Source organism: Macaca thibetana, chromosome 5 (assembly GCF_024542745.1).
Source record: "Macaca thibetana thibetana isolate TM-01 chromosome 5, ASM2454274v1, whole genome shotgun sequence".
NCBI lineage: Eukaryota > Metazoa > Chordata > Mammalia > Primates > Cercopithecidae > Macaca > Macaca thibetana.
This window is the reverse complement of record NC_065582.1, coordinates 128,246,124-128,273,406: the sequence shown is the minus strand read 5'-3', so window position 1 is coordinate 128,273,406 and position 27,283 is coordinate 128,246,124. Positions and strand designations below refer to the sequence as shown.

The 27,283-nt window shown below is 42.1% G+C and overlaps 1 protein-coding gene across 1 annotated transcript in view; it reads left to right on the top strand.

The window, feature by feature from the left end:
- SCARB2 (scavenger receptor class B member 2) overlaps window positions 1–27,283 on the top strand; it is a 57,012-nt gene that overhangs the window by 9,669 nt on the left and 20,060 nt on the right. Inside the window, exons 2-4 of the mRNA XM_050790859.1 lie at window positions 10,076–10,233; window positions 24,744–24,891; window positions 26,133–26,321. Of these exons, the coding sequence (XP_050646816.1) occupies window positions 10,076–10,233; window positions 24,744–24,891; window positions 26,133–26,321 (495 nt within the window). The remainder of the gene's footprint in view (window positions 1–10,075; window positions 10,234–24,743; window positions 24,892–26,132; window positions 26,322–27,283) is intronic.

Sequence of the window (27,283 nt, the reverse complement as noted above, 5' to 3'; positions counted from 1 at the left end):
ATGAGTTTGTGTCCTTTGTAGGGACATGGATGCAGCTGGAAACCATCATTCTCAGCAAACTATCGCAAGAGAAGAAAACCAAATACCGTATGTTCTCACTCATAGGTGGGAATTGAACAATGAGATCACTTGGACACAGGAAGGGGAGCATCACACACTGGGTCCTATTGTGGGGAAGGGGGAGGGGGGAGGGATAGCAGTAGGAGATATACTTAATGTAAATGACGAGTTAATGGGTGCAGCACACCAACATGACACATGTATATATATGTAACAAACTTGCACGTTGTGCACATGCACCCTAGAACTTAAAGTATTAAAAAAAAAAAAAGAAATAGGTAGGTAATGAAAATATTACTTATTTCAAATTTGAGAGATATAATCACAACCAAACAGGTTGCAAAATAATGAGACTGGCTGTGTAAGTTACACACAGAATATCTGGGCCTTGTTTCCATGACCTTATTTCTTATTTATTCACATCAGAAAATCCTCTTTCTCTCTACCCTCCCCACTCCCCATATATGTATATATATTCCCCACCCTCTGCCCCCAATTTTCATCTGGTTCTATGTTTAAGTTTCTTTTTTTTTTTTGAGACGGAGTCTCGCTCTGTCACCCAGGCTGGAGTGTAGTGGCGTGGTCTCCACTCACTGCAAGCTCTGCCTCCCGGGTTTACTCCATTCTCCTGCCTCAGCCTCCCGAGTAGCTGGGACTACAGGCGCCCGCCACCGCGCCCGGCTAATTTTTGTATTTTTAGTAGAGACGGGGTTTCACCGCGTTAGCCAGGATGGTCTCGATCTCCTGACCTCATGATCCGCCCGTCTCGGCCTCCCAAAGTGCTGGGATTACAGGCGTGAGCCACCGCACCCGGCCTATGTTTAAGTTTCTATCTGGTAGCTGCTTTTTTCCCTTTAGGTCATCAGTTTTCAAACTTGGCTGTACGTTTGTAATCACCTAGAAACTTTCAAAAATAAGTTAGTGGGTATTTTGTAGCAGGAGGTTTTTTGGGGATTGCCATTCCACCATATTGTCCTTTTTGTAATTTATAAACAAAGTAACAGTCCACCCATGAGCTAGCATTTGAATCTGAACTATCAGCACTCATTAGTTAAAACTATGACAGTTGCAAAATCAAAATGAGTTAAGCAACAGTGACATAAATAAATAAATGCCAATACATTTTTACTGAGTTAAAATAAGGTGAGGGAATAAGAGTAGAATGTTAATGGCAGTTTATTTCTTTTATGTAAACAGTGGAAATTACTTAAATTACTGCAAGAGTCTGAGTTGGGTTTGCTTCATTTCAGGGAGCAATTTTAAAAAACAAAGCAAAGCAATTTGTGTTTTGCCATTTGATGAGTTTTATTAATCTGGAGTCCAGTATGCAATTAGGCCAATACCATCCATACACAATTAGGCCAAGTTCTCCAAGTTGGTCTGCATTATCTCTGGATGAATTTAGACTGTGCAGATGGCAACGTGGATGCTTAAGTTGCATTTAATTATTAAGTAGCACTTTACTGACCTTAAAGAACAACCAGTAGTGCTCTTAAGTCCTGAAACTTTCCTTAAAAGTCTTACTGATTCCCGTGAAAGCCTAATGGATTCCCTGAGTGCTTATTTTTATCATTTGGAAGTGACTTACATCAGGACAGCTGGTTTAACCACTCACGATGTTGCCTTCCCAAAAGATTGCTGTCAGGCTGACTTGGGTTGTGGCTGTAGTAAGTCATGTCAGTGTTCAGCAGTCAAGTTAATCCAGCCTGCATCTGTTCCTTCATCTGCAGGTCAGGTGTCAGCCTGGCCAGCGACTCTGTGTTCACTACACACAGCGCAGAGAGGCTGTTCTCAGTTCTGCCTCTGACCAGCCTTCTGTGTACCCAAATGGAAGGAAGCTTATGCTGGGAAAGATTCTTTTACTTTTGTTTTAAAACAGTCTCACTTCATACATGGTAAAAACTATTATGCTTCTCCAGTAATTCAAGAAATGCAAGTTCAAACAAGAAGATGCTATTTTGCCACTACTAAAGAAGCAAAGATTTCTGAAAACCTTAAACACCGATATTGGGATGGATATGCTGAAATGGTTGCTCATACACTGCTTTCCGGAGCAACTTGTTGATATTTAAAGGCTCATGAGTTCATGAAAACTTGTTGTCCCTAGAACCAATAATCCCAATCTAGGAGTCTATTCTAAGAAATTATTCACTGATTTGGGCGGGGTGTGATGCCTCACGCCTGTAATCCCAGCACTTTGGGAGGCCAAGGTGGGCGGATCACTTGAGGCCAGGAGGTAGAGTCCAGCCTGGCCAACATGGTGAAACCCCATCTCTACTAAAAATACAAAAAGTAGCTGGGTGTGGTGGTGTGCACCTGTAATCCCAGCTACTCCAGTGACTGAGGCATGACAGTCACAAGTTGCAGTGAGCCAAGATTGCACTACTGCACTCCAGCCTGGGTGACAAGAGCGAGACTCTGTCTCAAAAAAAAAAAAAAAATTCACTAATTTGGACGAATATATTCAAGAACATTTACTTCAGCATGAAAACAACACAAATTTCCTGTAGTAAAAGAATGATTAAATAAACTGATTTAGTATATTTTATAAAATAATATAGTGGATTAATATACAGACATTAAAATAACAGTTTCAAAAACTTTAATAACAAGGATAATCATAAAAGATGAGTGAAAAAATGATACAATACATATGATCTCAATTTTGTTTAAAATACACATATGTATGACTAGATCAGAGGAAAGTAAACCCATATGTTAATAACTATGATGTGGGTTACAGGGGATTTAAATTTTCTTCGTTTTACTTTCTTCATTATCCAAATTTTCTGTGACAAATACGATGGAATGGGTAGGGAGTGGATGGAATAGCATTTACCTGATTAAAAGTAACAACAGGCTGGGCACGGTGGCTCACACCTGTAATCCCAACACTTTGGGAGGCCGAGGTGGGCAGATCACCTGAGATCAGGAGTTTGAGATCAGCCTGACTAACATAGTGAAGCCCTTTCTCTACTAAAAATATAAAATTAGCTGGGTGTGGTAGTGCATGCCTATAATCCCAGCTACTCAAGAGGCTGAGGCAGCAGAATTGTTTGAACCCAGGAGGCAGAGGTTGTGGTAAGCCAAGATCATGCCACTGCACTCCAGCCTGGGTGACAGAGTGAGACTCCCTCTCAAAAAATAAATAAATAACTGAATAAATAAAAAATAAAGTAGCAACAATCAGTAGCCTCATTCGTGAATAGAAATTGGAGGCAACACATGACTTTTCTACACATTTGTAGTAATGTTATTTGCTACTTTAAACATCTCTTCTAATATGAATATAGAAATTTCTGTAGATTGATAATTTATCATGACATCTAGGTATTTTTCCCTTCGATAAATGTGATATTTTATTGCTTACAAGTCTAGTTTGTTCCGTGTTATCTCAAGGAGTTTTTAGAATTCCCCAATAAAATGAGAAGGTAGGAAATCTTGTCTACTGTTATATCTCCAATACCTAGAACAGTGGCTGGCACAAAGCAATTGCTAAGTTAATATTTGTGGAAAGAATGAAAGAGTTTCATCAGTTTTAAGGTTGTGAAAATCCTATGCTATACTTGCTATGAAAAAGGATATTATAAAAAATTTATTAAAACCAAAATTGCTAAAGACAGATCTAACAGACTTAGAACTAATGTTTGTGTGCCTCTGGCATATTAATTATGCATAAAAATAGACCCTGCTAATTCCAAACTAGTCTTAACCATTTATGAAAGGAGGCCAAAATGTCTCCTTGAAAAATAATATTTGCAGCTAAGAAAGTTACTATCTCTTCTTGATTCTGCAGTACTGAAATTCAGACTTTATTTATGCAGATCACCTTTCTCACATATTATTTAGAATATGCGGCATTTTGCCACACTGAAGACTTTACGAAGAACTAGGTAAACAGCAGAAGATGAATGCCTGGCACAGCATTGTGCTATACGCTACAGTATCATTTGTTTCTTCATTAATTATTTATTGTGTCCCTTCTGTGCCAGGTAAATGCTATTCCAGCCACTCCCTACCCATTCCATCATATTTGTCACAGAAAATTTGGATAATGAAGAAAGTAACCTTGTTATGTGCTGGGGATCCATGAAAAAGATACAGTCGCTGGGCGCGGTGGCTCAAGCCTGTAATCCCAGCACTTTGGGAGGCCGAGACGAGTGGATCACGAGGTCAGGAGATCGAGACCATCCTGGCTAACACGGTGAAACCCCGTCTCTACTAAAAAATACAAAAAAACTAGCCGGGCGAGGTGGCGGGCGTCTGTAGTCCCAGCTACTTGGGAGGCTGAGGCAGGAGAATGGCGTGAACCCGGGAGGCGGAGCTTGAGGTGAGCTGAGATCTCGCCACTGCACTCCAGCCTGGGTGACAGAGCAAGACTCCGTCTCAAAAAAAAAAAAAAAAAGAAAAAGAAAAAGATACAGTCCTTAGTATCAGACCCAGTCTGATACTAAAGACTAATAAACACATTTTCCTTCTAAAACTTGTGAAGTTTTGTGAAAGCAGAGAGAAAACACACAGCCCAGAGGGGCCTTCTGAGAGATGGCACTTCTGTATTGAGCCCTGAAGCCCAAGTAGAAGTGAACCAGGTGATAAGGGCCCTGCAGAGACTTCTGGGTGAAGGGCAGTGAGTGACTCAGGCCAAGGCCCTGGCTGAGATCTTGTATGGTGGGTGCTAGGTAACAGTAGATGGTTGCGTGTTGCTGGTGCATAAAGTGCCTACCAGGAAATGACAGCGACAGGTGATGCAGTTGCATCAGATCACAACAGGTCAAGGACTGTGGACTTTATCCTTTGAGCAGGGCTGGAGTATCTGTTCCATTAGGCACTTGTGACAGGCTTCTCTGAAGGCTGAGGTGGATGAAGCGTTTAAAAGGACAAAGGCTGGAGAGAGGGAGACCAGTTAGGAGCCTACATACAGCATTGTCACAGTCCAAGCCAAGGATAAAATGTGCCTTGGGGTAGAAATGGGGAAGAGGAGGAGGTGAAATAAGCAGGACTTAGTGATCAACTAGGGGAGAAAATCCTGAGTCCATTTTGGTCATGTTGTCTTGGAGCAGCCTGTGAGATGTTCGGATGGGGGAATTTTGTCACTGATCCATGCCACTGGAAGGATCTAAATCGTTTCAGGCATAAGCTGTTTGTTAGACTGAATTACTGGGTCTTACACATTTTTCACTCCCTGTTACATGCATGTTGGTTTTGTGTCCTTAGCTAAATTTCTTCTTAAAGACAGGGCCTATGCCTGTTTGCAGGGCATAGTCCGGGCACATAGGAAGCTCTCAGTAGGTACCTATTGGCTGATTAACTGAAAAGTATGTTTTTCAGTCCAAATTATTAATTTAAGCTGTTGACACTGCGAATTCACCATATAACTTGATTATTTTCCAGTATTTTTGTTTTAGTGGTAGTGCCACAGTATTGTGCATGGAAAAATTCTTTATGTTCGTCTTGGTTAAAATTAATAAGCAACAGTTACATTGTGACTCCACAGTGCCACTGTTAATATCCAGAGTCACACTGTAAAACTGATTTAAGGCCTTATGCTGCTTTTTCATTTAGTGTAACTAAGAAGACTCAGCTGATTACAAGGTTTGTCTGGTGGCTGTCACCACCACAGCAGAACCCTCAGTAAGGAGGATCAGTTGTTCCCAAGCCATGGCTTTCTGTTCAGACTGGCAAAGGGCGCTTTTGAGGGGGACACTAGCTCGTTGTATCTGGCGGAATGAATGACTTCCTGTGCCAGACAGTCCGCGGTCTTGAGGCTGAGGTTATTATTTGTTAGTTTCTCAGGCCTTCCTTTGCCGAGCAAGCTCCTGGGAGTGCACACTTGAATGCCCTGAGGATCAGAAATAGAAGGGGCAGAAATTAAAAGTTTAAGTCAAAACAGAGCCCTCTCTGGACCATCTTGTGGCAGGAGGTTGAGGTGCTTTCTTTGGACACATTAGCATACTGGGACTGCACGGCCACCTGGAAACTCTGGAGTTAAACTCTCCCTTTCCCGGTTCCTCACCTGTGGGCTCCTGACCAGGAGCTGACCGTGACCTCACACAGCTGTCCTAGTTTCCTTTCCTCCAGATGGCGGGGGTGACACTCCAGGAAACCCTGAGAGTTCAGGGTCCAACTTATGGCTGCTCCATAGTTTCACTGTCCCTCTGGGGCTAGAGTTGCCAAATAAAATAAAATACAGGACACCCAGTTAAATTTGAATTTCAGATAAACAACAAATAACGTTTTAGTATGAGTCTGTCTTGTGTGATATTTCGATTTAGTCCGATGTATCAGTTGTTAACATCCTGCCATATTTACTTTATCTCTCTGGTGCACTTTTTCTTGAATTATTTGAATGTAAGTTATAGATATCACACACTTTGTTCCTAAATCCTTCAGCATGCATCTCCTATGAATAAAAGCATTTTTGACGTAGCCCATGCAATATTTGGGACATAATCGTATTAGAAAATTATTTGTTGTTTATCTGAAATTCAAATTTAACTGAGTATCCCAGGTTTTATTTGCTAAATCTGGCAACTCTACCCTCAGGGTGCCATAGGGTGGCAGCTGCTGCATGGGTGAGCAAATCTGCAGACCTGGACTTGGTCAGATTTCATTTCACTTACTGGCTTTGTGACTTGGGACAGCCAGTGCCACCATTTCTTTGTTTGCAAAATGGGGATTTTAATTTTGTAGTGTCATTGTAAAACTCAGAGATAATGTACATTGTAAAGCCCCTAGCATAGCACCTGACTTTAGCAGACTCATAGTAAATTGCAGCTGGGGTGGTAGTAATAATGGTAACTGAATGGTAACTGTCATTTTCTGAGCTGAAAGTGAGAAAATAAAAATAAAGACACAACTGTTTTAGAAATGTTGGCAGCTGTATTTACAACTTCCCTCTGTTCTTTCATTCCCCATCTCTCTTCCTACTTAGTGCATTCGTGTGAGCATGCGCGCGCGCGCGCACGCACACACACACACACACACTCTCTCTCTCTCTCTCTCTCTCTCTCTCTCTCTCTCTCTCTCTCTCTCTCTCTCACTCACTCTCCAACACATGATCTACTCTGGGATTGACAGAGTTTCCTGACAAACATCCAGCTTGTAAGGTGGAGGAAAAGAGACATATGAAAGGATCAGGAAAAGCCACCACTCTTGAGGGCAAGATGTGAATGGAGTAAAAGGGGCTATGAGGATTTGTCTGAGTGCCGGTGACTCAGCTAAGAAGTGGCCAGGCAGAGAAGGGCCGTAGGGGTGGAGGCAGACAGAGGAGAAGCCCCGCTGTAACACAGTCTGGGTTGGTTGTGACTCTGGCATGCTGTCAAGGACTGTTTTTATTGTTCTTGTTATTTTTCGTTTGCTTTGTTTCATTAAGAAGTCAAATGTACTAAATGTTTATTTCTATCCTAAAGGTTGAAGGAACAAGTTCAAGTCACACTGTTTACACATGTCAGAACAACCAGGTTTACCTTTCCTTCTGGTAACCCCCTGTTTCTGGAAACCCTTTTACTTGTCTTTAGATTTATGGTTGCCTAAAAGCTGGACGCCAGCCCAGCAAGATAAACCCGGGAGGTTAGCCATCTGTTCATTTCTGTTTGCTGACTCTTTCAGGGTTCCTAATTCTGAGGTGATTTTCTTCACATGAACAAATAAATGAGATCTCAAGTCCTTTCTCACTGGAAACTTCACACACTATGATGCTTGTCAGGAAAAATTAGGCAGGAATACAGAGTGCTCACTCAACTGTCCTGACAGTCACAGGAAGGGAAGTGCGGTAGAGCCGGGAGTGGGGGCGGGGCAGCTGCTCCTGGGCCTTTGCAGCAGAGCGGACCGCAGCTGAGGCAGCATCAGGCTGGCCTTTGTTTTGCAAGAACAGAGGAAAGCCAAGATGAAGTGGGTTCTCTTTGTGTGCACTCCTTCTCCCTGCCTTAGGGTCTATCCATAACATCCTATAGAATCGGAGTTTCTTAGATTTTCACTTAAAAAGAAAAAGGTAAGGGAACTTTTTTTTTCCTGCTTACAGAAGTAATTTATTTCTGTTGTAAAAATCCAAACAAAAGCAACAGTGAATGGAAGACTCCTAATCCAGATGTGAATTATAACTGATACAAATTCTCAACACTCAAAGTTCACATTTTGGTTTATTTGCAATCTGTGCTTTTATATTATTTTTGTATTTCAGTCGTTTTTACTGTAAAAATACAAGGCTTTTCTCCATTAACAGATAGAGGACTGTTGGGAATACCAGGTGTCAGGTTTCTGTTAACCTCAGGCACTGTATTTATCAGGCCTCTGCTGCCATGGTGAGTGACAAGTAACTCCTCAGTCTCCTTGCTTGTAACAATAATATGTGGGTGTGCAGGCTGGTTGCAGTTTGGGCTCAGCTGGCTCAGTGGAACGAGGCTTGACCCCAGGTTTCTGGTTAGCTTTAGGACTAGTCTACACATCTCCATTTTAGAACCTAGGCTGAAGGATCAGCAGCTACCTGTGGCCTGCTCTTCTCTTTTCCGAGGGTGGCAACTCCGAGATGGCAGATAGAAACTTGCTGTGCATCTTAAGGCCTCAGCTCCAAATTGATGCACTGTCATTCCACCCACATCCTGTTGGCCAAATCTCGTCACTTGGCCTAACCTGAAGTCAGTGAGGCAGGAAGAATACTTCACTCTAGGGGAGCCATGGTGTATTAATTTGCTAGGGCTTCCCGAACAAATACAACAGACTGGGTGGCTTAAGCAACAGAAATTTGTCTCATAGTTCTGGATGCTAGAAGTCTGAGATCAAGGTGTTGGCAGAGTTGGTTTCTTCTGAGGCCTGTCTCCTTGGCTTGTGGAGGACCGTCAGTTCCGCGTGTTTTCACATGGCCTTCCCTCTGTGCTTCTCTGTGTCCCAGTTTCCTCCTCCAGTTAGGACATCAGTCGTATTAGATCAGGGCCTACCCTCATGACCTCATTTAACCTTCATCAGCTCTTTAAAGACCCTGACTCAAAATACAGGCACAATGTGAGGTATTGGGGATTAGGACTTCAGCTTAGGAATTTAGAGTATGGGGGGCATTATTCGTCCTATAATGCAGAACAGGGGTGGAACTTGCAGGAGGGATTGTGTGCAGAGTTCAGTCTCTGTTGTCAGCTAACCTCAGTGAGGCTAGGCCTCCTGGTTTTTGAAGCAGGGATAGGCAATTCCATTTTAGGGTTTTTGGGGATCCAATAAGAAAATACATTTAAAGCGCCTGGTGGTGGAGATAGTAGGGATGGATGTGGTTCGACTTGAAATGGAAGGACCAAAACTGGCCTTCTTGGGCCCTTCCCCTTGTTCTTCTCTCATCCGGGCAAACTGGGAGTGCTTTTCAGAATTGCTTAACTTCTATAGAAGATACACCATCCATGGAATCTTCAAAAATAACAAAGCCAGCAGGCCCTTTAGGCACTCAGTCTGTGGCCTAGGTTTTGGTAACACTATGCTTCATGCTTCTGCCCATGTGCTGTCTTTAGTACCCTTCTTTTACAATTATTAATTAATTAATTAATTTTGAGACAGAGTCTTGCTGTGTCACCCAGGCTGGAGTGCAGTGGCACAATCTTGGCTCACTGCAACCTCCACCTCCCAGATTCAAGCAAGTCTACTGCCTCAGCCTCTTGAGTAGCCAGGATTACAGGCACGTGCCACCACACCTGGCTGATTTTTTGTATTTTTAGTAGAGACGGGGTTTCCCCATGTTGACCAAGCGCAAACTCCTGACCTCAAGTGATCCGCCCGCCTTGGCCTCCCAAAGTGCTGGGTCACCAGGCCCGGCCACTTTACAAATATTTATCGAAGGCCTTCTCTGACTTATTAGAACTGTGGGCTCTATTGGTGTAAGATATGGCCCTATTCTCAGGAGACTGCAGTTGAATGCCTGTGAAATGATTAAAATAGTGATCTAGGAGGTCAGAATAGGGGGGCGTCCCTTCCTCTGCTTCTTGGGTTTAAAGCCAACTACTACCTTACATTTTTGTAAATCTTTTGGTTTTCTTCCTAGAAAATTGTGTTAAGGAATGGTACCGAGGCCTTTGACTCCTGGGAGAAGCCCCCTCTGCCTGTGTATACTCAGTTCTATTTCTTCAATGTCACCAATCCAGAGGAGATCCTCAGAGGGGAGACCCCTCGGGTGGAAGAAGTGGGGCCGTACACCTACAGGTAAGTCTTGATCGCCTCCTGTCTTGCAAGAAATACAGAGTGACCCTAATATGGCCTGCATCCTTACCTCTTCCCAAGAGCAGGGCTCCAGGGCTGTGTGGGAGCACAGTTCCTGATTTCTTTGTCTGAAACGCTGCTGATGTTTTGTATGTGTGTGTGAAACCTCAGCAGAGAATGGCTTTGTGGACTGGGCCAAGTCTCAGCATGTTGTGTTTTGAAGTGCGGCGGTTTCCTCCTGAGTTGGCAGACTGTGATTATTAAACCATGAAGAGTTACTCCTTACCCTGACGCTTTTAAGGTTGCCCCTTGATATTCTTTTAAAATTTTTTTTTTAAAAGACAAGGTCTGGCTTTGTTGCCCAGGCTGGAGTGCAGTAGAGCACTCATAGCTCACTGCCACCTCCAACTCCTGGGTTCAAGTGATCCTCCTGCCTCAACCTCCCTAGTAGCTAGGATTACAAGTGTTCACCACCCACACCAGATAATTTTTTTTTTGTAGAGATGAGGTCTTGCTATTTTGTCTAGGCTGGTCTTGAACTCCTGGGCTCAAGTGATCCTCCCGCCTCAGCCTCCCAAAGTGTTGGGATTACAGGCGTGAACATCACCACGCCTGGCTACCTTGATATTCTTAAGTGACTTTTAGGGTCTCCCTCCATTTCCACTCCCCACATAACTAGTTTTAAAGCAGTTCCAGAATTTACTGTTGTCTGGGACAGATCTTTCTGTTTCTTACCCACTCCTTTTCTCCACCCATCCTGGGTATAAGCAATAAGCAAGTAGCAGTGTCTGTTAGAGTCTTTGCTGGTGACCACCAATTTCAAACACTGGGGAATCAGGATCCCTTTAGTCATTTTTAAATGATTAGTAGAGGGAGATGCTTGAATCAGAGCATTTTCTCTGTTGCAATCTTCCCCTTTTCCCTATTATAATACCTTCTCCCTCCCCCATACAATAATCTTTCTAATAAAGTCTCTCCTTACCAAATTAGAAAACAAATTAATAGAGGAAGCAGACAACAGGATCTTTCTTTTTCAGAACTGCTGAATGATCAAAATGCCTCACAATTCTGTTGTAATCGATTGCTCAATAAATTATTGCTGACTGATTCATGTGTTATGAATCAGTACTAATCCTAGTTCCTTCTTGGGTGCTCATGCTGTGACTCTGGAGTCAGATGACCCATTTTGACCGTGCTCCCATTTCCTTATCTATAAAATGGGGATACAAATAGGACCTCCTTCACACGATTGTTATGAAGATTGAGTCAATGAGTCATTATGTACAAAGTGCTTAGACTAGTGCCTAGCACATAATTAGTGATACTTAAGTGTTTGCTCTTACTATTAGTTGGATTAGGCTATTTTTGCATTGCTATAAAGAAATACCTGAGTCTGGGTAATTTATAAAGAAAAGAGGTTTAATTGGCTCACGGTTCTGCAGGCTGTACACACATGGCATGCTGGCTCTGCTTGGCTTCTAGGGAAGCCTCAGGGAGCTTTTACTCATGGCAGAAGGCAAAGCAGGAGCAGGCACGTTACATGGCGAAAGCAGGAGCAAGGGATGAGGAGGTGCCACACTTTACAACAACAAGATCTCGTGAGAACTCACCACTTTGTGAGGACAGCACCAAACCATGAGGGATCCTCCCCTATGACCCAAACACCTCCCACCTGGCCCTACCTCCAACACTGAGGATTACAGTTCAACATGAGATTTGGAGGGGACATCCAAACTGCATCATTCCACCCCTGGCCTCCAAATTTCATGTCCTTCTCACATGTCAAAATATAATCATCCCTTCTCAATAGTTCCCAAAGTCTTAACTCATTCCAGCATTAACTCAAAAGTCCTAAGTCCCAAGTCTCATCTAGAGATGAATTCCTTCCACCTGTAATCCTGTAAAATCAAAACAAGTTATTTCCTTCCAAGATACAATGCAGGTATCAGCATTGGGCAAACATTCCCATTTGAAAAGGGAGAAATTGGCCATAAAAAAAGGACTACAGGCCCCAAGCAAGTCTGAAACCCAACAGGGTAGTTATTAAATCATAAAGCTCCAAAATCGTCTCCTTTGACTTCATGTTTCATATCCAGAGCACACTGGTGCAAGTGGTGGGCTCCCAAGGCCTTAGGCAGCTCCACCCCTGTAGTTTTTTTATGCTGAGATTGCAAGCTGATGGTGGCTCTACCATTCTGGTGTCTGGAGGATGGTGGCCTTCTTCCCACAGCTCCACTAGGCAGTGCCTCAGTGGGGACTCTGTGTGGAGCCTTCAGCTCTGCATTTCCCCTCCTCACTGCCTTAGTAGAGGTTCTCTTGAGGGCTCTGCCCTTGGAGCCATTTTCTGCTGGGGCACCCAGGCTTTCTCATATATCATCTGAAATCGAGGTGGAGGATGCCAAGCCTCTTTCACTCTTGCACTCTGTATTCCTGCAGGCTTAACATCACATGGAAGCTGCCAAAGCTTATAGCTTGCATCCTCCAGGGGAATGGCCCGAGCTGTGCCTGCACCCCATGGCTGGAGCTGGAGTGTCTGGGATGTGGGAAACAGCACAGGGAAGTGGTGATCCTGGCCTGGTCCCTGAAACCACTCAGTTCTCCTAGATCTCAGGGCCTGTGATGGAAGGGGCTGCCTCAGAGATCTCTGAAATGTTTTCAAGGCCTTTTCCCTATTGTCTTGACTATCAGCACTTGGCTCCTTTTTAGTTATGCAAATCTTTTTAGCAATGGTTGCTCTACAGCCTGCTTGAATTTATCTCCCCACAAAAATATTTTGTTTTGTTTTGTTTTATTTCTGAGACAGGGTCTCAGTCTGTTGCCAGGCTGGAGTGTGGTGGCATGATCATGGCTCACTGAAGCCTTGACCTCCTGGGCTCAAGGGATCCCCCTGCCTCAGCCTCCCAAGTAGCTAGGCCTATAGGCAAGTGCCACCACATCTGGCTAATTTTTAACTTTTTTTTTTGAGACAGAGTCTCCCTATGTTGCCCAGGCTGTGGAAATGCTTTTTCTTTCTCTGCCACATGCCCAGGTTGCAAATTTTCCAAACCTTTATGTTCTGCTTCCCTTTTAAATATAAGTTCCAACTTTAAGTCATTTTTTCACTCCCACATCTGAGTGTAGGCTGTTAGAAGCAGCCAGGCGACATCTTGAATGCTTTGCTGCCTAGAAATTTCTTCTGCCAGGTATCCTATATCATCACTCTGAAGTTCAAACTTCCACAGATCCCTGGGGCATGAACGTGACAGTGACCAAGATCTTTGCTAAGGCATAACACATGTGAACTTTGCTCCAGTCCCAGTAAGTTCCTCATTTCCATCTGAGACCTTTTCAGCCTGAACTTCACTGTCAGCAATTTGGTGACAATCATTTAATCAGTCTCTAAGACATTCCAAACTTTCCCTCATCTTCTTGTCTTCTTCTGAGCCCTCCAAACTCTTCCATTCTCTACCCATTACCCAGTTCCAAAGCTGCTTCCACATTTTTCAGCTATCTTTATAGCAATATTTGACTCTCAGTACCATTTTTCTATGGTACTGAGAGTACCATAGAATGGTTGTTCTTACATTGCTATAAAGAAATACCTGGCTGGGTGCGGTGGCTCATGCCTGTAATCCTAGCACTTTGGGAGGCCAAGGTGGGTGGATCACTTGAGGTCAGGAGTTTGGGACCAGCCTGGTTAACATGGCAAAACCCCACCTCTACTAAACATACAAAGATTAGCCTGGCGTGGTGGTGCCTGCCTGTAGTCCCAGCTAGTCAGGAGGCTGAGGCAGGAGAATTGCTTGAACCTGGGAGGCAGAGGTTGCAGTGAGCGAGAACATGCCACTATACTCTAGCCTGGGTGACAGAGCAAGGCCCCGTCTCAAAAAAAAAAGAAGAAAGAAAGGAAGGAGGGAGGGAGGGAGGCAAGGAAGGGAGGGAGGGAGGGAAAGAAAGAAACGACTTGAGACTGGGTAGTTTACTTAAAAAAGTTTAAAATTAGCCTATAGTTCCACAGGTTCTACAGGAAGCATGATGCTGGCATCTGCTTGGCTTCTGGGGAGGCCTCAGGAAACTTACAATCATGGTGGAAGGAAGAGGGGGAACAGGCATGTCACATGGCCAGAGCAGGAGCAAGAGAGGGGAGGGGTGCCACACTTTACAACAACCAGATCTCGTGAGAACTCACTTACTATCACAAGGACAACACTAAGCCATGAGGAATCTTTCCCATGACCCAAACACCTCCTACCAGGCCCCACCTACAACATTGGGGATCATATTTCAACATGAGATTTGGAGGGGACACCAAAACTATATTATTGGTCTTTGTGGATTAATTGTTTTAGTCTGTACAAGTCAATATGTAGAATTATAAAGATGAACCCTGTTGCTATATGAAGAAATCTAAGAAAATACGTGGGTCCTCATTTTAAAAAGCCATTTTGTATGTGTTTTATGCCTGAAGAAACATTGTGTACTGGGTAGAGAAAGTTTGTATTTCAAGCTCTCCCACTGGTGACAATTAGAAGTTGAACCAGGATCAGTATCTAAGTGTCCCTTTGTTTGTTGTTGTTGTTATTTTTAAATGAAGTTCCTTAAGATGTGATGGAGACTCTGCAAACTATCCAAAATAGTGTCATTCCAACATGTTACCAATATTTAGAATTATTAATGAGACACTTTACAATCTTTTTTATACTATTTTTGAAATCCTGTGTGCATTTTACACTTATAGAACATTTCATTTCAGACTAGCCACATTTTGAATGTGCAATAGCCATATGTGGCTAGTGGCTACCCTATTAGACAGCATAATTCCAACCATATTCCCATGATTTTTTTTTTTTTTTCTTTTTTTTTTGAGACAGAGTCTCATTCTGTCTCCCAGGCTGGAGTACAGTGGCACGATCTTGGCTCACTGTAACCTCTGTCTCCCAGGTTCAGGTGATTCTTCTGCCTCAGCCTCCCCCGTAGCTGGAATTACAGGTGCGTGTCACCACACCTGGCCAATTTTTTGTATTTTTAGTAGAGACAAGGTTTCACCATGTTGACCAGGCTGGTCTTGAATTCCTGACCTCAAGTGATCCACCTGCCTCGGCCTCCCAAAGTGTTGGGATTACAGGCGTGAGCCACTGCGTTTGGCCACTCCCATGATTTATAAGCTCCCCAGACACACTACCTTGCCAATATTCATGCTGTTGCTGCAGTCAAGAATGAATTCCCCAGCGCTACCTCTCTTGACCTTCACATCTTACTTAGTGCAAATGCTATCTCCTGAGACTTTCCTGACTTGGGATACTCTCTCCCTGTTACATCTTATTTAAAATGTCAAGTAGACTGGGCACGGTGGCTCACACCTATAATCCCAGCACTTTGGGGGGTTGAGGCGGGCAGATCACTTGAGTTCAGGAGTTCGAGACCAGCCTGGGCAACATGGCAAAACCCCGTCTTTAACAAAAATACAAAAAATTAGCCAGGTGTGGTAGCATGTGCCTGTGGCCCCCAGCTACTTGAGAGGCTGAAGTGGGAGCGTCGCTTGAGCCTGGGAGGTGGAGGTTGCAGTGAGCTGAGATTGCACCGCTGCACTCCAGCCTGGGTAACAGATTAAGACCCCCATCTCAAAAAAAAAAAAAAAAATGTGTCAAGTATACCACTTTATAGCAATTGTAAAGTGGTATGTTGATATGGTCTGGCTGTGTCCCCGCCAGCCAAATCTCAGCTTGAATTGTAGTTCCCATAATCCCCGCATGTCATGGGAGGGACCCAGTAGAGGGTAATATAATCATGGGGGCAGTTACCCTCATGCTGTTCTCTTGATAGTGAGTTAGTTCTCACGAGATCTGATGGTTTTATAAGGGACTTTTTAAAAACCCCTTTTGGCCGGGTGTGGTGGCTCGTGCCTATATTCCCAGTGCTTTGGGAGGTCAAGGTGGGCGGATCGCTTGAGGTCAGGAGTTTAAGACCAGTGTGGCCAACATAGTAAAACCCTGTCTCTACTAAAAATAAAAAATAAAAAAAAAAATTAGCTGGGTGTGGTGGCACACACCGGCTGAGGCAGGACAATCACTTGAACCTGGGAGGCAGAGGTTGTAGTGAGCCGAGATCATGCCACCGAATGACAGCCTGGGCGACAACGCAAGACTCTCTCAAACAACAACAACAACAACAAACAAGCAAAACCCTTTTGTTGGGCACTTCTCCTTTCTGCTGCCATGTGAAAAAGGACATGTTTGTGTCCCCTTCTGCCATGATTGTAAGTTTCCTGAGGCCTCCCCAGCCATGCTGAACTGTGAGTCAATTGAACCTCTTTCCTTTATAAATGACTCAGTCTCAGGTATGTCCTTATTAGCAGTGTGAGAACGGACTAATAAATATGTGCATCCATTATGACAGTGACTAAGTGCATTTTAATAATTGGCTTAGGTATCTGTCTTTCTTCCCAATGTACTGGAAGCTCCATGGGGTGCAGTGACCAAGTCCTTTGTCTCTGACTGTCTACTGTTTAATGAATATTTGTGGAATATGTGAATTAAACATCTTCAACTGTGGTTTAAATTCATAGGACATGTGTGGAAAAACTTTTTAACACTATAGGACACAATTATTAAAAAGTGTTTAAAAGTAATGACAAAAAATGCAGTTACTTAGCACCTACCTAATAGCCGGAACCATAGGACTTAGTTCAGGAAACCCAAGTATAGGTTCAAGAAAGGGGAATCAGGCCCTGAAAATGAATGGCTTTGTTAGGAATATGCACATGTGCAGTGCAGGCTGCTAAGAGCTCCTTACAGGCTAAGTGGGTCATGAGATCTGGGATTTGTAGAAAAACATGGCTTTTTAGGGAGCTGTCCAAACCCTCTGTGGAGCCTGCTAGTCTCTACATGTGCCTTTTGCAGTCATTCACTGGATTTGATTTCTGTCACTTGTGGCTTTATGATGCTATTGTTTAGGCTGGATAAGACAGAACATTCCAGTAGCTCCTGCTCCAGTGTTTTCTCCCAACTGACTCAGCTGATTCCATCAATCATATGCCAGGGGGCCTGGGACAAAGGAAGGGGAGGGTATGTAGCCCCTTTCGCCAGTTATTATGGATTGGTGTGGTGGTGGGAAACCTCTGAGATGGGGAAGGGCCAAGCAGGGCTGTGGAGGTGGGCCCAACTCATCTGACACAGGATTTACGGTGGCACATTTCCCAAACCTTTCACATATTGGGGAGTTCAGAATAGTAATATTTTTGGGAAAAGACGATGGGCGTTCCAAATGTTGATAACAGCCAGATAACAGTCTGTTTTAAGGAATGCAGTGTATTATTTATATTTTTGTAAAGCTACGGATTGAGCAGCCCTGGAACAGGTCTGTGAATACAAGGCTCATTGGCCTTATGATCCTTTTGCTCAGGGACATATTTGTATAAAATTTGTATCCAAGTCATGGTATCCCATGGCTTCTGCAGCCTTTTTGAGGTTTATTTTTTGTCTTGTCAGATACCTTTTTCTATTTTGCATACCATTTAATATTTCAAGGATTAAAAAAGAAAACAGTTTGTCTAAGGGCACTTCCAGTTAATTTTCATATTTCTAAGAAGTATTTGCTAAATTTACAATATCCCGTGAAATATCTTATTTTGGGGTTTCTTAGTTTTGCCATTTGGATTATTCATTTCTTTTTTAGGCTTGTATTATTTAAAAAGATGTAAGGGCTATATCTTAAGTTATTTTATTACTCATTGATATCAAGTAATACTGGATTTTCAAATATCAACATATATAATGTATACAGCATTATCTTTAAGAGTGTAAACTATATATTATTAAAATTACACATATATATGTGTCCCATATATATAATCACTAAAGATCAACTTGAAAATGCAGTAAAGTTTTGAACAAAAATTACTATCCACGGCTTCACTGTCTGAAAAATAACCAATGCTAACTAACATTTTAGTGGATATCTTCTCGGCCATTTTTCCATGGATGAGTTTTAGACGATTATCATACTATGTACATATGCATGTGCACATATAAAATACATATTTTTTTATTCACCTAATGTTATAGCATAGGATTTTTCAATTTTATATTTTTGTCTTCATACAAATGAATTTTAATGATGATTATATTTTATAGAGTAAATGTATTACTACACCTAACTGTTCCTTTCCTGAACATGTAGATCCGTTTTCATTTTCTCCTCTGGTTACCTCATGGATTGAATGTTCTGCCCATGTTTGCGAGCCAGTTGTGTTTCCACACTTTTAGTTCTTGTCCTTTGTTGATTTGCTTATCTGGGTTCTGGAACATTCATGCCACTCTGTGAACTTTTTATGTTTCATTTGGGGCAACTGTTTTTCCATTGTTTGCCTTGTTAATTTTTAAAATATATTGTAATCAAGTCTATTCTTTTTCAACATTTCTGTCATGTCTGAGCTTTAAAAGTCTTTTACTCCCTTCAATGGTTTGATGTTCAAGTTGATTTTCTTATAGTTTTATTTTTCCACTTTTAATTTCTTCAGGATCTAAGTGTCTTCCTTGCAATTTAGCAAAGGCAGGAATTTTGTTTATACTGTCTAATTCTGTCCTGTTAACCCTTTAGTTCTTTAACCATCTCTGAGCCAAGCTGTATAAAAATTTTTTTTAACATAAAGAGATAATAAAAAATTTAGGAACACCATGATCATTGTTTCCATTATTATAGGAGAATGCTGTATCCTTTTTTCTAAACTTGCCTCACCTTTCTCTGATAGTGTTTTTAGATTGGTAGCTAACATTGTGTGTGTTTTGCCAAAATAGAAACAGATTTCGAAAAAAAAATCCTTAAACTGCTCAGAAGTTAAAAAAAATAGAAAAAGATCTCTCACACCATCTTATCATGCACAAAAGGTTGTGACCAGGTGTGTGTGAGTTTTAAATGCACGTGGTACATCAGGTGAATTGCCTGCATGAGCCCAGGGGTCACTGCCTGGGGACAGGGAGAGCAGGGAGATGTTTCCATCTTCAGGAATGAAACTGTTTCTTGCACACTGTCAACAAGTGGCTGAGTCTTCTCCCGATCCTGTTCTTACCACTTCTTCTCAGTATCCTGCTTTGTATCTAGAGGTTGCTGCCTTCGGTTACCTGAGTGGGCAGGGTACTCAAAGTTAAGGGTAGGGGCTTCTCAGCCTGTGCCTTTGGCCAGCTCACCTTGCTTTCCCTCTGCTCGGTGGTCACCCTAAGACTGCAGTACTCTTTCCACATTGATGTGTTCATCACCCCAGCCTCACCTGGATCTGTGATGGTCTTTTAAAGCGTGTCCTCCTCCTCCATGACCACAGCTTTCTCTCTCCCCACGTGGGAAGTGTTTTCATGCTGTGCTGCCCGCCCTGGCCCTCCTGCTGCCTCTGCTGGAACGCCCTCTCCACCCTCCTACCTGCAGAAGCCCACTCTTTCCAGAATCAAGCAAAAGTGTCTCCTGCAGGAGTCGCCTTCCAGTCGCCATCCCTCCCTCCTCTGTATGCCCACAGCGCATTTAACTGTGAGGGAGGTGGCCTCTGAAGGCAGCCTCCCATGCTCTACTGTGGATTCTTGGAGGACAAGAACCAGGACTTAATGTCGCACCATCTCAAGAGCTTAGCACAAGCCGTTGCACGTGGTATCAGTAGCTAATCCCTCCTAAGCAGCAGGTGTGCCAGGTAGTGTTCTAACTGAATTTATGTGGATTTCATTCTCATAACAACCTACAAGGTGAGTACGTTATTACCTCCATTTTACAGATGAGGAAACTGAAGCACAGAAGCAGTGAGTAAGATGAAACCAGGGTTGAAAGTCAACCCTGCCAGCCACATCTCAATCTAGTTTGTATCCAGTGTGTGCTCAATCACTTCTTAATAGTAATTCTCAACAGAGGATTAGGTGAATGAAGGAACCAATATGACTGAAAGATAATGATTCTATGATAATATTATATGCATCCAATTTATCAAACACCTCTGAGGAATTAGACATACAGATGTTAATTTTCCACCTAATTCAAATTATTCCTTTTGATTTCTACTCCTTATCTCAGTCTGTTGTTTCTAAAATTATTTCTAAAACCAACCATGAATTTTCCTACCTGATTAAATAGTTCATGGAGCATAACTGAACCTTTTCTTAATGACAAGGACCATCATAGTAATTCACAAATGTTACACTGTAGTCTGAGATTCATTAGCATCTATTAAATACCAGGGACCATGCCGGGTACTTTTAAGTATAGTTCCTTAATTGCCTAGGCCAAAAATTTGCTTTGTTTTTTGTTGTTGTTTTTGTTTTGTTTTTTCAAACTCTTGTTTGTATTTCTGAAAGATCCTTTGGTCTTCTTTGATCTTGTAGGACAGTAACTGATCAATATGCCCCTCTCTGCAGGCACCAGCCTTGGCTTACAGAAAAGTTTGACTTTGAAATTTCCTTTCCTCCTCCATATGCCAATAAATTACTGTGAATTAACCTCTGTGTAAAATCAGGGAATACCCTGGATGAGAGGTGAGGTCACCAGGATTCTTAACCTGGCCCTGACACTTTTGATTGGTCCTGAATCTACATATTCTTATCTATGAAAAGACTGAGTTAATGATTTCTAAGTGAAGGCTCTTTGGTTATAAGCAAAATAAACTACCTCTGGCTAATTTAAGTAAAAGGGGAATCTGCTTGGAGGCTGTAAAGTAGGTTAACAGAATCAAGGAGAGCAGCTTGGAAGACAAAAGCAGGATGCAGGGCAGCTTTAAAGATCCAGGTCACGAGAATGTATTGATCATCACATCATGTGTCTGCCACCAGGAGGAATCCTGTCTGTTACTGAGTTTTCTTGTTTTTAAATTAAATTCTTTTTTGGTAGAGACAAGGTCTTGCTCTGTTGCCCATGCTGGAATGCAGTGGCACGATCATAGCTCACTGTAACATCAAACTCCTGGACTCAAGCCATCCTCCCACCTTAGCCTCCCAAGTAGCTGACACTACAGGTACAGGTCACCATGCCTGGCTCTTTCACTGTGTTTTCTGTCTTGAGGCACTGTGCTCAGGATTCAGAGGCCAGAAGAAAGGAATTGGTTGAGCTTAGGTCCCATAGCACCCTTGACCGATGGTCTTACACAGCTGTACAGTACAAGAGAGGAAAGAATATCAGGGCTATTACCAGAAGAAAGGGGAATGGTTGTCTAACAAACGAAAAGTCCACTGCAAACACCGAACTTCAAGCTGTGTAAGTGTTTTAACATGGAAGTGTCTGTCAGATTTTTAAATATATTCTTTGTAAACTGGAAGGGCATGTAATTTATCATTTAGATTTGGCTTTGGTTAGAGGCATTTGTTAGAGGCATTAGCTGGTTTCATCCTACAGGCGTTTCTTAGGTACCTGTTATGAGAGGTTGTCTCATACAGAGGGAGGAGCACCTTGTGCTAATGAGAAAGACGTGGGATCAAGTTCTGACTCTTCTGCCTATGTTCTGTGTCCCCATCTGTGAAGTGGGGCAATACTACATGCTCTATTTGTACTACAGACTTGTAAGGATTCAATAAAATAAAATAAAATAAAATAATGTGGGTTAAACTCTTTGAAGAGATATGCAAGTGTCAGATATTTATAGGATTTGTGGGCATAGCTTGGTGCTTAGTGTGATATGATGTGTGATATGCGTATATGTGATACGAAGTGTGCTTCCTTCTATACACTTGACAGAGTATAGGATATAGACATGTGATATGATGAAATGTATTTAGTCTTCCTCCATTTCCTGGTATACAGCTCCTAAAATCCTTGGAATCTCCTAAGTGATAAGTGTCTTTTTGTGTGCTAGTGAGTTGACTGATGACTGGCTGCCTCTATGGCTCCTGGATAGGAGCTGGTCCTGAAAGAAGAGGACAGGATTAGAGGGTTGGGACTTTTAGCCCCATCCCCCAACCTCCCAGGAGGGGAGAGGGGCTGAAAGTTGGGTTGATCACAAATGACCAGTGATTTAATCAATCATGCCTATGTAATGTAGCTTCCATAAAAAAAACAAAAGGACTGAATTTGGAGAGTTTCCAGAGAGCCGAACATGGGAGGTTCCTGGAGAGTAGCGAGCCTGCAGAGGGCATGGAAGTTCTGAGCTCCTTCCCCTATACCTTGCCCAGTGCATCTCTTCATCTGTGTACTTTGTAATATCCTTTATAATAAAATGTAAGTGTTTCCCTGAGTATTCTGGGCTGCTCTAGCAAATTAATTGAGCCCAAGCATGGGGGGATGGGAATCCCAATTTATAGCCATTGGTTTGGCAGCACAGGTAAAACAGCCTGGGGCTTTTGATTGGCATAGGAAGTGGAAGGCAGTCTCAACCTGTAGAGTCTGATGCTATGTCCAAGTAGAAAGTATCAGAATTGAATTGAATTGGAGGACACTGCAGAATTATTGGTGGGGAGAAAACGCCACACACTTCATGATGACCAGAAGTCTCAGAAATCTTCTGTGTAAATTGTTACAGTATGAGAGCACAGAAAAAAATGGTTTGTTTTTTTCTACTGGAGAAGATACAAAGACTCATTTATTTTTATGCATCATATGAAAGCTTTTGTTTATTTTCTCATCTGTTTTTATTTTAAAATCTAGAAGGGATTTAAGAGGTATAAAGAGATATAATATACAGACAGTCCTTGACTTACGATGGTTCAACTTAAATGATTTTTTGACTTCGCAATGGTGTGAAAGTGATAATGTACTCGGTATGCCCCTCCAATGATGATAGAGTTACATCCAGATAAACCCATCGTAAATTGGAAAAATACTAAGTTATTGAATCAAAAACAAACTTTCAACTTAGGATCTTTTCAACTTATGATGGGTTTATTGGGACATAACTCCATCATCACCGAGGAGCATTTTTACATACAAGTTTCAGCCTTCAGCTTGCTTGCAGTCTGAGGCTACATGATAATTCTTTCACAATCTAAATGATGTCACTCAGAAGTTTATAATTGAATGCTAAAGACATGTACAGACATCTACAGGTGGGTGAGAAAAATCCCTGTGCTACTGTGGTTGGGAAAGGCCTCAGAGGAGGTGTGGGTAGCCCAGCTGGCCAATGCCTTCCTAACCTGTGCTCTTAAATTAGCTCTGCCCAATAGAAATATTACATGATCCACGTGTGTAATTTAAGATTTCAAGATTTTCTAGTAGCTGCATTTTTTAAAAAGTAGAAGGAAACAGGTAAAATTAATTTTAATAATATATTTTAATTTTACCCATTATTACTGAAATGGCATCATTTCAATATGTAATCAACAAAAAAAAAGGTTGGCACAGTTTTTGAAATTCTGTGTGTATTTTACACTTACAGCAAATCTCAATTCCAGTTAGCCACAGTTTAAGTGCTCAGTGGTCACATGTGATTAGTGGCTACCATGTCAGACATAATAACCCTAGCTGGTTTAGGAAGAAGAAAAGTTAAACAAAGGGAAAGAAACTAAAGTCACTGGAATTTATCGAACACCTACTATTTATCGAACACCAGGCAGGGCTAGGGCTAGTGTGAGGCATTTGATGAACAAAAGATCAGATCCTGTTTTTATTTAAAATTTTGTTCATCATAAATTTTTGGCATAAATTTTGGTTTTAATAAATAGTGCATTAAAATACTTATCTTGATTACTACTTGTTTTGGCACATCTTACATCACACTGACTCTAGGCCCAGCCCTGGCATCAGGCACTTTCTAAGAACTTTCTAATGCTTCATTTGGGGGCACTAACTTGAACCAAACTGTGCTGTATATCAGAAACAGAGACCGAGTGTGCTGGCTCATGCCCGTAATCCTAGCATTTTGGGAGGTCGAGGCAGGAGGATCACTTGAGTCCAGGAGTTCAAGACCAGCCTGGGCAATATAGTAAGACCTCATCTCTACAAAAAAATTAGCTGGGTGTGGTGGCATGCTCCTATACTTCTAGCTACTTGGGAGGCTGAGGTGGGAGGATTGTTTGAACCCAGGAGGCTGAGGCTGCAGTGAGCTATAGTCATGCCACTGCACTCCAGCCTGGGCAACAGAGTGAGACCCTATCTCAAAAAAAGAAACAGGAGTGAATTCCTGTAATTTACTAAGCTTTGGGCATTATTTTTTAAAATAAAATTTCAATTTAATTCAATTTAGAAACAAAAAGACATTGGTAAACAAATTAAAATTCAAACTAAATCTATGAACCAAACTGAAAATTTTGAAAATACTTCAGGACCAAACCATAACCCAGGAGAGAGTTCACTGACTTTGATTCCCTGGTCAAGGTGACCCTTGACTGTTGCACCTCCCTCATCAGGGAAGAAAAGAATGAAAACAAAGTTTTTGAGAAGACTCTATCCTAGGCCTTGTTTCCTTCCCACATTATAGCTTCAGTCTCCAGCTTTTTAAGGCTTAGTAGCTGCAGTCTCTATATAGTGTTATATTGGGGATGTTATATTAAAAATATAACTTTGATGCCAAAAGAAAGGAAAAGTCTTGCTTATTAAAGTGGTGCCTATTTTCAAATAAAACCCTTCTTTCTTTCTTTTAGGGAACTCAGAAACAAAGCAAATGTTCAATTTGGAGATAATGGAACAACAATATCTGCTGTCAGCAACAAGGCATATGTTTTTGAACGAGACCAATCTGTTGGAGACCCTAAAATTGACTTAATTAGAACGTTAAATATTCCTGTATTGGTAAGTAGGCATTTTAATACCATTAATTTGGATTTTGGAAGAAAGGAAAAAGCTAAGTTAATGCTGTTTATGATTTTACATTTAGGAGCCATTAAGTTATGTTGAAATATACATATATAAAAAGAAAAATATTTTTTTTCTTCTTTTCTTTAAAGTGCATCTTGGACTTTTTTCTAAGATCTATCAAATAAGGTCTTTTCAAATGATGACAAAATTCAGATTTTAGGATTTGTTTTCAGTTTCTTCCTGTGTGTTCAGGATTAGCAATTGTGCAAATATGCCCCTGGAATTTTTTGGTAGCTCATAATTTTAAAAATGTTTATTTGCCCCTTGTTTTCATTCAGAAATTCTATCAGTGAAATTTGTATACCATTTCTTACTTCAGATTTTTATGTTGGATTTTATATTCTCAAAATTCATAAATTGACACCAGAAATCAATAGACTGGGCTGAGTACAACCTACTGTGATTTCAATGGGCTCTGTTTATAATGGTAATTCCACCTAATAATGACACCTATTCTACATCTATTCTATACTGAGACCCATGAGACGTTCTGTTTTAAAATTTAATTAATTTATTTATTATTAGTTTTTTTGAGACAGGGTCTTGCTGTGTCACCCAGGCTGGAGTGCAGTGGCTCCATCACAGCTCACTGAAGCTTCTACCTCCTGGGCTCCAGGGATCCTCCCGTGTCGGCCAGGGACTCCAGGCGTGAATCACTGTTCCTGGCCCAGTAAACATTCTAATTCACCTACACCAACCCCTTCCGACTCTCCCACCCTAACCCCTAGGTGACGGCTCCATATGCAGCTGGACACTGATGATGGACCCAGGACCTAGACAGTATTAGGTCCCTGCCGCCTAGTCCCAGGGGTGTAGGTCAGGTTTATAATGAGCCTCTGGCCCTGCTCAGGAGGAAGGTAGCGCCACCTTGTGGCCAAAGATGCCGACATGTTTACAAGAGCTTTTCCCCTTTTGTGGTGTCTGGATAACTCAGAGCCTGCAAATGGTCTCTTTGTAAATATTACACTTACAAAATGTAGTACTGAGAAAGGACAGAGAAGAGGCTTTGTCTTCCATATGCAGCCAGAATGGAGCTGACTATCTGATTTTTCAGCTATTTAATCTCAACCTTTACATTTATATTTCCAACCCACTTTGCTGAGGGGTAGTAGGAGAGAGTGGGTGGGGGTGCTTTGGAGGGGATGCTGCTGTCTTAATATACCTCTGCTCCGCAGACTGTCATAGAGTGGTCCCAGGTCCACTTCCTCAGGGAGATCATCGAGGCCATGTTGAAAGCCTATCAGCAGAAGCTCTTTGTGACTCACACAGTTGATGAATTGCTCTGGGGCTACAAAGATGAAATCTTGTCCCTTATCCATGTTTTCAGGCCTGACATCTCTCCCTATTTTGGCCTATTCTATGAGGTAAGTCGATTTTTCTTTTCAGAACCTCTTTTTTTAGCTGACAGCGGGTAGGGGCACCCCAAGCCAGATTAACTTTCAATTTCTTCTAGAAATTGCCTTAACTTAACAAGAAGTTAAGATATCTTGTAGAGTATGTGAAAAATGGAGTGTTTTTTGGAAATAAAAAAAACTTGAGGCCAGCTGCGGTGGCTAATGCCTGTAATCCCAGGACTTGGGGAGACCAAGGTGGGTGGATCTTTTGAGGATTAAGACTTTGAGATCAGCCTGGCCAACATGGCAAAACTCTATCTCTACTAAAAATACAAAAATTAGCCAGGTGTGGTGATGTACACCTGTAATCTCACCTACTCAGGAGACTGAGGCAGGTGAGTTGCAGAGGTTGCAGTGAGCTGAAATCACACCACTGCACTCCAGCCTGGGTGACAGAGCAAGACTCAGTCAAAAAAAAAGAAACCCCTTGAGTGCAGTGGATAGTTGGGAAGTTGTTAAAAGATAAAGTAACCCCAAGAAGGAAGAGTATTAGATTAGGGGTGTGCTCTGGGATTGTGATGAGTCTCCTCAGCTTTAAATTTGAAGCTGTTTTCTGGCTCTGCCTCTTCATGTAATCCTGTAGCATTCCAGTTTTTATGGCAAACAGCAATAATTGTGTCCCTGGGCCTTCAGGGTTATACTAAACTTAGAAATTGTTAAAACAGAATTGTGAGCAAGTTTTAAAAAATTATCTGTGTGAGAGACAGGAGTCCTAAAAGTAGGGCCTCACCAACTCTGAATGCATCATTCTGGAGAAGCAGACCAGACAGGAGTTCCCTAGAGGGTCCTGTCTCAGAGGAACACAGCTTCACAGGACCAGAGGAAGCACAGATTTCTTGTCAAGCCCTGACTGAACCTTCCTTCTGGAAATAATTTCAAGAGAGCCTCCTACTGAGAGATATTATGCAAAGGTTCCCTTGAGGCCCTTTTGG